Below are 10,586 nucleotides of genomic sequence, written 5' to 3' on the forward strand. Positions count from 1 at the left end.
CAGAATTAATTCAATTTGTACAAAAAAAACCCCAAAAGACTTTTATTTCACCTTGTAAAAAAAATGGCACTGGTAGGTTACAGAATAAGTGTTTTCCCCCTAAAGGCTCCAAACTGTCAGATATTTCATATTGACAGAATCTTGTCATTTTCCAACTTAATGTTATTCTCATTTATCAAAATTCACTGTTACTAATTCAGATGAGTTTTCTTGATCCCTGGGTTCTTGTTTCACACTAAAAACAGAAATTAGGACTTGAAGAGGACTCTTTTCTTTTTTCCCCTTAAAATATCAAGAATTTCCTCTTTGTGTAGCTCAACACACAAGCAAATACATTATTTTGACTGGAGCCTGAAAGAGAATAACAGTATACGGTATCATGTGCCTTTCAGTTCAAGGATCAAACAATTTAGCAAAGATAACAACCATTTGGTTCCATTGAGTTACATAAATATGAACCAAGTGGGCCAGCAACCTATTGAATTTCTTTGTGCTCAGCAGCTGTAAGCCAGCTACTGTACATTTTAAAAACAATGTTCTTTGGTGTGGTCACATCTTCCTCTAAACAGAAAATCTGCAAAATATTTCAACATTTGGTTTCAAACTCAAAAACTACAAGAAAACAACTGAATTAATCATTTTATGTGCCACAGTCCAGTTTTCTTTTTTTTTTTTTTTTCCTGCTGCGTTCGTCCCCTGAGACAGAGAAGGGTGTTCCCTCCAGAAAGCCTCAGCAAGAACATCAGGCGTTGCCCGGCCCGCAGAGAGCTTTCAGGCAAAGTCTTCACAAACTGCTGAAACACAGCTGGAGGCAACAAACTGCACCAGCTCTGTCTCTGGGTACATCCAGCAGCAGGAAAACACACTCAGTCATTAAATATTGCACATGCAACACCAGAATATAAAAGGAGAAATGTCAAAGGTTACATTGTGTTGTGATGCACTTATGATTTGTCTTTAGGATGGCATGGGCACTCGCATTCAACAATGACTTGGCAGGGCTCTGTCTACATTAATTAGCAGCTACAAGCAGAGAGAGCAGGTCTAAATGTGTTTACGTATTTGCTACTGCTCAGTGCAAGGCCTTTGTATTTCATTAAAATGTACTATATTGACAGTAACAGAACAGTAGACAGTATGTACTGTTACCATACAAATACTGCGTAGAAAACTTCATTTCTGACCAGGAGAGACGCCCAAATAAATAGTAACAAATAGGATAGAAGGCAAAAACGTTTCCCAGCTGCCGACACTGATGAGAAAGCTTCTCTACATAATTGCTGGAGGGTTTTCTTTATCTTGGATCATTACCCAGAGGAACAATGATCATTTCCTCCAGTTTAGCCATTCAAGCTCCACCACACACACACATACACACATACACACACACATACACACATACACACATACACACACACACACTACTGTGCCAGGTACTCCTTGGCTTTCTCCAACCCCTCTTTCAGGAAGCTGATGTAAGTGGATGTGGAGGGGTCCTCAAACCCAGCAGAGAAGCTGAAAGTTGCTCCTTCCTCCTCTGGTTTCATGGCTGTCTGGTCCAGGAAGAAGTTGGCATTGATATGGTGGACCTGAAACCATGAAAAAGACATAGATGGAAGATTTTACAAGGACATCTTTCCCTGCTATACTGATAAGGCAAATAATAAATAAAGGTTGTGTCCATTAATAATCATGACACAGTATTAGTGCAACTAATAACTCAACAAACTGCGCTCAAGCCAAAATTGATTTGTCCAAAACTTTTAGCTTGTAATACATTTAATGCTTAGAGTCTTAAACATATCCTGTTTTGATACTATTTATGGTTGTCATTTCTCTGCTATAGCCATCAGTGTATTAACAGTCTCTTATTATCTCTCTATACAACAGTCTTCATTGTTAGTGGTGAAGTGCACTGGTTTCTGATCTAAGCACTAGGCATTCACAGGAAATACTGAATACATATAATCCACCATGACTGTATTTCACTTTATTTAACTGCTCAGTTTCACTGTTCACTGCCCTTCAAGCCCAACATTTAATACTGCCACTATTGCAGACAGTACTAATTAATACTTACAATGGTTCCATTAGGCAGTGCCACCATCATCTCCACAGGGAAATTGTACTTCTCCAGATGTAAGCGGGCCTTTTCACTCAACACAGGGTTCTGCTCATCAGCCTGATAAAAGAAGAAACTTAATTACAGCTACAGTGGCAGCATACACCATGTGAAAATGAAACAGCTGCACTTTAAATAAACTTGTAATTGGCTGCACTCCTTGAAGCGTCACACCGTTATGGCTGCTCACCTGCATGTTCTCCAGCTCTTTGACCAGAGACCAGCTGCTGATGAAGCTTTGGTTGAGCAGGGCCAGGACGGGCGAACTTTCCAGGACTGTCTCCCGGAGAGTTCGCCCCGAACCTACATAGAGATGTTAAAAAATGCCATAAAATACACATAAAGATAAAATTCAAAATGGTTTATTTTAAGGACTAAATGGTTTTTGCTTTAAAAAGAAACTATGCGACTTAGCACAAGCACACGTGTCTTAGCAATATAAGCTATACAGCAATATAGGCCTTAAGTTTGCTTACATTAGCAACCAAAAGCCACTGGTCATACCAGACCAAATGAGGCTATAACACTAGAGGACCTAAATGTGTTAAACTGAGCAACAGTGTATTTAATTGCTTATGAATTTAACTTTTCATTTCTACAGAAGATTATCTTATTTCTTCTTTTAAAAGTTAGAGAGTCTTGCTCTAAAAATGTCCATGCTCCAATACACAGACCTCAGACAGAGGCCTGAAACTTTGAAGTTAAAGACTGTGGCTACACTTTTACAAAAAGCATAATATTCCATAATTTAGCATAACTTCACTCATTATAATTCATTTGAGGAGGAACACTCAGATGTCTCAACAGGCTCCCAAACTGTGGAAACTGAGTTTTTGCTATATCATTTTTCTAAATAGTCATTCAGGCCATTCATCTTTGTAATTCAAATCTTACTCCTCTCAGACGTCTCTGACAGTGTACAATGCTGTGAAATGAACTACTTGTTCATGGTCTGACCTCAGCAGGACTGGTCGTCTAATGCTCCCCAAAGCAGAATGGAATGCACCAGCTTCTTCTCTGCTTCAGCTCGCTCAAAGGCCTCTGAAAAAGGCAGGTAGGACACCTGGGAAGGAAAGCAATGAGAAACAACAGTGTGCTGACTGCTGCACACGCTTCATGGCAGTTACAGGGAAAATATAAATGATGCAGGAGTTTACCTTCTTGAAGGGGTAGAGGGTGACCTCCAGGCGTCGAGTGGCCTCTTGCTGACTGATCTCTGAGGTCCAGTGGATGTCCTCAAAGACAAACTGGATCGGCTCACCGTCGCCGTCCTGACTGTCGATGATGTTGCCCTCCTCGTCCATGATGATGGACGGAGTGGACGGGCCAGTGGACTGCAGCTCTAACTATAAACACATGAAAAGCATTTAATACAAGGGAATCTTTCATAAAAGAAAGTTATATACTGAGCTGTGACCTTTGTTTCTAGGGTAACATATCTTTAAATTTAGTGAACAATAAAAATTTGGCCTGTTTTAGGCAGTGGTACATTGAAATAAGCATCATGTGAAAATGGCTTAGAAAGTAACAGTAAGTCAAAACAGTGACATCAAACAATTAGGAAGACAGAAATCCTGAAACAAGACACCAAATTGGAGAGTAATTGGACTGAATGAGTTTAATGTGGCTTAAAGTGCCTTAATGGCCGAGAACTAAATCAGCTTAAAATAAAAAATTTATAACAAGGGCACTCCATCATGTGGCTGCGCAAAGATAAGAACAGTAAGTGCTGTAATATTACATAAAGTAATAGAGACTTCAGTGTTTTTTTTTTTAAAGAGGAAATGCATCACTGCAGCTGTACCTGCGGCAGGTATCCGATGTCCACCTCCATGTTGCTGCTCTCACTGGCCCCGTACAGCCACTCCATGTCCACATTCAGAGACCTGGGACACAACAGGACACGTCACACTGGCTCTAGAGTAGCTCACAACAGCACCAGGACACAGTGTTCAGAGGTTTTTTTTTACCTGTCATTAGGGACATAGAGGTGGAAGCGGCGGACATGAGAAGCGTCCTTGGAGAGGATGATGTTACCAGTGAACTGGCCCGGGGTGAACCAGAAGGGAAAGTCTGGAACATCGTTGAGCTGGAACTCTGCATGAATCCTGCAGAGGAAAACAGAACAAGCTCAGTCATGGTATGTTCTGGACGTAGATCACCAGACAAAGCACCACTATAGTCCTGAGTGTCTCTTCCTCACCTGAAGACGATGTCATAATAAAAGTCGTTGCTGGCACGGATGCAGGCGACTGTGCCCTGAGGAGCAAAACGTGATTTGATGAAGGGACGAGGGTGGAACATACTCAGCAAGGAGTGGATGAGTACCTGCGGTGGGAGGAGAGCAGCCATCAGTATACAGGGTTGTAAATCACAACTTACAACCAGGAGGGTGCGTTTTTCTTTTAGGATACCTCTTTGCCTTTTGGTGTGGGAGGATGATAACGATTGTTGGGCAGGTATCCAGTAAAGATGTTGAGCTCGCTGGGAATCACCCACCACGTGTCTCCCACTTCGACCTTGTTCTTTGGGGGCAAGAAGACCCTGAACTGGCTGGCAGAGAAGGTGGATGAAGGCACTGCTGGGGTTTTCCAAGACCTCAGCCCACTCAGAGAGCTGTGAGAAACCTGCAAGAGACAGAGGCAGAAAATCTGCGATTTAATCAATTTCCTATTGGTAAACCCTGTTAAACTAGAAATATCTGTTACGATACAAGTTAATCAATCTAAAATGATTACAAGCTAATTCATTGCTATTTCATTTTTAATTTTTCTTGGTGAGTGAACTGCATTCAAAACAGCTGACTCAGAAAGAGAAAATTTACATATGAATAAGTGCATTAACTCCAATGACCTCAGGTATCTTGGTTTGATGTTTATTTACAAAAGTCTGTTCAATCTTTCAGAAATCACAGAGAATATGTGGCTATATTTAAAACCATTGGCGCAGGCTTTTCTGTGATGTTTTTTTGGGGCTAATCTGTGACTTTCATCAAAGGAGTTCTCTACAGAGTCTGCACAGTCAGAGAGAGAGAGAGAGAAAACAATAAACCTCCTGTGTGTGTGTGTGTGTGTGTGTGTGTGTGTGTGTGTGTGTGTGTGTGTGTGTGTGTGTGTGTGTGTGTGAAGGAAGCCTGGAAATTTTGTTCTTGTCTTACCCCAAGGAAACCATCCTTGCTCTTAGTCATAGAGTCGAGCAGCAGAGGCTGCATTGTGGCCTCCAAGGTCAAAGTCTCTCCATTGGGGTCATGGATTACTTCCTCTTCAATGTCCACAGGGGGTGTAATCCCTGTGAGGAAGATGTGGGCATCAGAGTCAGTGTGGGCTTATATAGTATGTGACCAGTGATACCGAGCTTTTGTTAGTGAGAGCAGGGAAGGTAATGGGAGAGGCTGAGAGAAAGATAACATGACCTGTACCTGTGAGTTTCTCTGCAATGGGTTTAAACTCCTCCGGGCTGAGATAGAGGTCGTGGTCGGTGTCTAAGGAGGAGAAGAGAAAAAGCCCCTCGGCACCCAGAGTCCGAACACTCTCCTCCTATTGGATGGACACATGTGTTAGACTGATCTTTATTGTCATGTCGCATGCGTCAGGGGTTTTCAATGCAGCATCAAAACTGGGCCAGTGGGCCGTGGAATCATGTGAAACACATATATTTCAGGAAAATGACAAACTGGACAGAGATGTACGGGCAAAAACACTGGCTGCAGATGTTGCAGATGTGCATTGCTTCTACATAAATGTATGATTTTTCTTCAAAAGCACATTACAGCACTCTAGTATTCTCTCCAAGCACTCAGCAGTCCTGTCTGTGGATAGAGATCAGCCCAGAGGCCACAGATTCCTGGCATGTATTTCAGTCAGACCCTTTCTCAGACAGATGCGTGCCTACTAGCGCCTGTACAATGGAGGGGAAAGAGGGGGGAGGGACCTCTGTAGAACCTCTGTAGCCAAACAAGCGTGGATTTAAACAAGAGGTTTGAGTTTTAGCAGCTGGGACACAGAGCCACAACCCCCTAATAAAACACCAAGGGGTGGAAAAAAAACTGCAGATGTGGTGTTTTAAGGCGACTGATATCTGACAAATAATTACTCTAACACAACCTTTTGGGGGGATTGTTATTGAAATATAACAACTAAAGTTCAGTAATCACAGCTCGTAAAATATACTTTAATGCCAATGCAAACTTTCTGTTAATACATCTGGGGATTGTTAGTCACTGCTTTGGTATTTAGCATCGTACAGTAAATTGGCACTGATTTTTAAATGCAAGTATACATGTCTATTTCATACAGGTGCTTTCAACAACAACAAAAAAATCAGTAAGTTAACATCACTGCTAAATTATGAGACATGTATAACGTTACTACAGATGTGGATCTTACGTGTCGTTTGACGAGCTGGGCATCTTGGTAATACTTGATCCCGAAAGCGAGAAGAGGGACAGCACCGACTATCAGCAGGGTCCACATCCCCCGGTAGATCCAGGATCCAGAGCCCGGTCTCTGGTGCCTCTCCTGCGGCGAAATTTTGCTCTCATCCTCGGGGATTCTTTTATCCACGTCTGCGGCCATCCTCGACCTCCACCAAGGCTATTTAGACGAGGGCATGGTCGTCGGATAACCGTCCAAAAACCCGATAATAACGCTTCGGTGTAAACTTTCTCCTTAAAGTGTTTAGAAATTACCGGCAGTTCGGTTATCCTGTGGACGGGGGACCGCGCGTCCTTTCCGGCCGTTACACTCGCTGGCAACAGCTGTGAAATGTTAGCTAGCAGCACAGATTTCTTATTTCCCACATCCAACCTAGAGCCATATGGATGTGGTTAAGATGCGTCAAGTGAGCAAGTCATAGGCTGGATAAAACCGGATACTTGGCATTTGAAGACTCCAAATAAAACCACTAGCTAGCCGTATTTGTGACCTCTGCAATCGGTATGTTGCTCTGTGATTTGGTCAAGCAACGTTCCCAACGAAACCCTTGGGAAAGTGCAAAAGGGACGTTTTAAATCACTTTTCAGTCGCGGGTTGCATCATGAAATGTATTTTCACAATTTCACAGATGTCTAATTTTTGTCCGGTGTGATAAAACGTTTTTCCGAGGCGAAACCAATGGTTAAATTCTACATTTCTACAGACTGTGACTCTCCGCTGGGCTCCTCCTCCGCCTCCCTGGGACGTACGTTAAGTAGTCCGGTATGTGAAATTGTATTGATTTAAACGTTGATATTCCCCAGAGGTTTTCTTAGGGGACGCCTTGTGATTGAGTAACATACGGAGTGCTGAGGGCTTAATTTTGAAAGAGATGACCGGATGCTCCAGTTTACATTCTTACCAGCTTGGCAGGAGACAGGCGCTGGCACAGTAGTCACATTTAAAGAGGCAGGGTTGTGTTGTTCATCCCAGGAATGTATGCTAACAAGCTTCAATTATATGTTTCTCTGCCAAAGTCTATCATTACATTTTTTTTCTGCAACTTTATGTCTTCTAGTGGAGATGAAGGTTTTGTTTGGACTGGGCCATGTTATAATCTTAAAGTCACAATAACTTGATTTTATATATGCTTTTTTAGGGTTAATATGCAATAAAGATGACCTGCTGGATTCAAACTGGAGGGGTTGTCATTATCTGTAATATGTTCGACCATTACACTGCAGGGGATGAAACTATAGTTCTGTAGATTTTTCCAACAGTAAGGCTTAGACACAACTAAAGTGTAGTTACTCTAACTTCTCTGAGCCCTTAAAAATGAAGCAGCATCTGATTGTGATCCTCTTGTTTGGGTTCCAGTGAAGGTGTGGGCATGAGTTGCATGTGTTTACAAAAACAGTAGCTTGTCCTTCTCAGATTGTTTAATTTAAATAATTTTTATTGCTTGTTTGCTGACATCTAAACCGCCACCCACATCTCCAGGAATAATACTCTTCAGTTTGACATGCTAGGTAAAAGTATGACGTATTTCACAACAATACACACAGAGTTTTTTGTGATTTATTTTACTTTAATCATCTGGTGACCCCTCCTCAGATGTGTCCTGGGACCTGAGGTTGAGAAACACTGCACTAACACTGTGTTGTTCTGTAGTTTATTATCATTCCACACAGCTCCACACATACTCAGTATTTACATAGGTACATGCTGCATTACAGTACCCAGTGTAGGGTAAGGCTTTCCTGATTCTGGTGATACCCAGAAGTTAAACGGCCAGTTACATCACAGCTGGCTGAAAAACAAAACATTATTTGTCACAAAAGAAGCATTTAACAATGCATTTGGCTTGTGACAGCAGGAAATAACAGGAGCATTATCCATTTTGTCAATGCTTCTGTTATTGAGTTAATCAGTCCATGGGTCAATGTGGGCAGCTCCTCAGGCCATGTCCTCTTCCACAGGCTGTGTCTTCACCTCAACTATTTTTGGAGGGATGTAGGACCCCATACCTGCTGCTCTCTCTGCCTCTGCCTGGGTGTAGGGCTCCTCTCTGAGCTGTTTCAACCTAGATGGAGAAAGGATAGGTTCATATTCAGTAAAATACAATGTCTTCTTAAGTTTTGAGTGACAATATATGAGTATAAACAGAAAAAAAACAGATACAAGAGATACTGGTGCCTTACCGTTTTTTGTGCACTTTACTTTTGAAGTGCTCTTTCAGGGATCTCATATCCACAAAATATCTCCTGCAAGACATAAAGTGCCACTGTGTTAGACAAGCATTTGAACTGCTCACATCTCTTGTGTTGTAAATACTGTCTCAGTCCATAAACCAAAAAAGGTTGGGAACCACAGAATTAATCAAATTGAAAAGAAAATTAACTGCCAGCTATTGATTGTTTACACTAATTGTTCATCATCCCCTTTTTTTCTAGCAAGTTCAAGCTTGTGGACTGTCAGGAACTGACTTTATACAAAATAATTGATTTGGATTAATCACCTCACAGATAAAAAAAGTATAATGGCTGCATTTATAAATTACAGATTAAAAAGCTTAATTTCAGTTATTATACATGTCTTTTTATCAATCTGGTCCATTAGCTGTGTAGGGACAAACAGGGATAAACTTACGCGCAGTGTAAACAGTAGTGTTGCGCACATCCCGTCACATCGTAGTCCACCTCCTGGTGCAGCAGTTTGGCTGCTGTCTCAGGCTTCATGTCTGAGTGGATCTGGTCCAGGTCTTTGGTCCTGCGCTTCGTCTTCCATGTCTTTGCGATGTTCTTCTTCTTGTCGCTCTTGTGGTTTCCCTTCTGTTTGGACTTCCCCATGTTAGTTCCTACAGGACTGGATGAAACACGACGTGTCAGACCGCAGGGATCAACACAGATAAAGTGATCTGTAGGCGAACATCAGGAGAAAACTGAATTACGATTCACTTATTTTCTCCCTCGGGGTTAATGGTTACCAGGATCTGTCAATAAACTACAATAAAATGTGTGGTTGCCATCCCTTTAACGGGGTTTTAGGGTGTAGTACAGCGAATCCAGGTGTTAACTTTAAGTTTTAAAACCAAACTGACCATTTTGTGTCACTGCCACCAGCTCAGGGTTTAAGGTTTAAACAAACTGGTGCCTGACAGACTTTAACTACTCGAGAAATCTTAGTCATATAACACATTTGCTTATATATATATATAAATATATATAAAAAACACTTCGCAGATCCATTTTGAGATTTTGCTTACCTTCTACACGTGTGGTCGAGAGAGACGAATGTACTTCCGGGTCAAAGCAAAAGCTTAATACATCTGCTCACCTGTAGAGGGCGCCAAATACCAGCATTTTGGAGAAAGAAAGAATAGGAGGAAGAAAGAAAAGCAGTAACTGGTTTGCTATAATTGTGATATCAATAATAAAAATGTACCTGTAACACACAGAAAGTGACAAATGCATAAGACTATAGTCTTTATTTACTAAACCAAACTCTCACTCAGATATATTTAAGTACACAAGCAAAAGTGGAAGAAATATTCAGACCCTTTACTGAAGTAAAAGCACTAATACCACACTGTACAAATACTGCATTACAAGCAAAAGTGCTGCATTAAAACTGTTACTTAAGCAAACGTATGTAAGTATAAGTAGTAAAATTAAAAAGTATTACAAGTAAGACTACTCACCACGGAAAAATTGCCCATGTGACTACTGGCAGGAATGTGAATGAAATATTAATCATTTTTTCATGAGCAACCATTTAACCAATTATCAGAATAGTTGCTGACTAATTTTCTGTCAATTAACTAATCCATTACTTTACCTGAATACATTGTTGTATAGAGTACATTAATCTAACCCTCCAGAAGTAGTGGAATGTTAGTATAAAGTAGCATTTAAAGAAAATACTCCAGTATACGTATATCAGCTTTGTACAGTATTTGAATAAATGAGCTTATTTCCATCCCCCCGCTAATGTTAAGTGAGAAAGCACAATATGTTGAGTACATCACACATTATACAATTTTTATGTTCTGT

At 41.1% G+C, this 10,586-nt stretch overlaps 2 protein-coding genes across 3 annotated transcripts; both read right to left on the reverse strand.

Annotated features, from left to right (window-relative positions):
* Positions 1–27: 27 nt before the first annotated feature.
* On the reverse strand, positions 28–7,289 carry selenon (selenoprotein N). The gene is made up of 12 exons (XM_018663550.2): positions 6,508–7,289; positions 5,541–5,658; positions 5,280–5,410; positions 4,537–4,749; positions 4,326–4,450; positions 4,093–4,230; positions 3,927–4,008; positions 3,280–3,468; positions 3,080–3,185; positions 2,313–2,425; positions 2,081–2,182; positions 28–1,589 (listed from the first exon to the last, which is right to left on the reverse strand). Exons 1-12 carry the CDS (start codon positions 6,694–6,696, stop codon positions 1,422–1,424), a joined length of 1,674 nt encoding a protein of 557 aa, XP_018519066.1. The 5' UTR covers positions 6,697–7,289; the 3' UTR covers positions 28–1,421.
* An 809-nt stretch (positions 7,290–8,098) lies between these two features.
* znf593 (zinc finger protein 593) lies at positions 8,099–9,915 on the reverse strand. Of its 2 annotated transcripts, none has more exons than XM_018663382.2 (4): positions 9,800–9,915; positions 9,184–9,399; positions 8,736–8,798; positions 8,099–8,617 (listed from the first exon to the last, which is right to left on the reverse strand). In XM_018663382.2, exons 2-4 carry the CDS (start codon positions 9,381–9,383, stop codon positions 8,491–8,493), a joined length of 390 nt encoding a protein of 129 aa, XP_018518898.1. In that variant the 5' UTR covers positions 9,384–9,399; positions 9,800–9,915; the 3' UTR covers positions 8,099–8,490. The 2 variants fall into 2 exon arrangements, with proteins under 2 accessions (XP_018518898.1, XP_018518897.1); XM_018663381.2 differs by having other exon boundaries at positions 9,184–9,451; positions 9,800–9,890.
* Between the last annotated feature and the right edge of the window lie 671 nt (positions 9,916–10,586).

The sequence above is a fragment of the Lates calcarifer genome, linkage group LG19 (genome assembly GCF_001640805.2).
Source record: "Lates calcarifer isolate ASB-BC8 linkage group LG19, TLL_Latcal_v3, whole genome shotgun sequence".
Classification (NCBI taxonomy): Eukaryota; Metazoa; Chordata; class Actinopteri; family Centropomidae; genus Lates; species Lates calcarifer.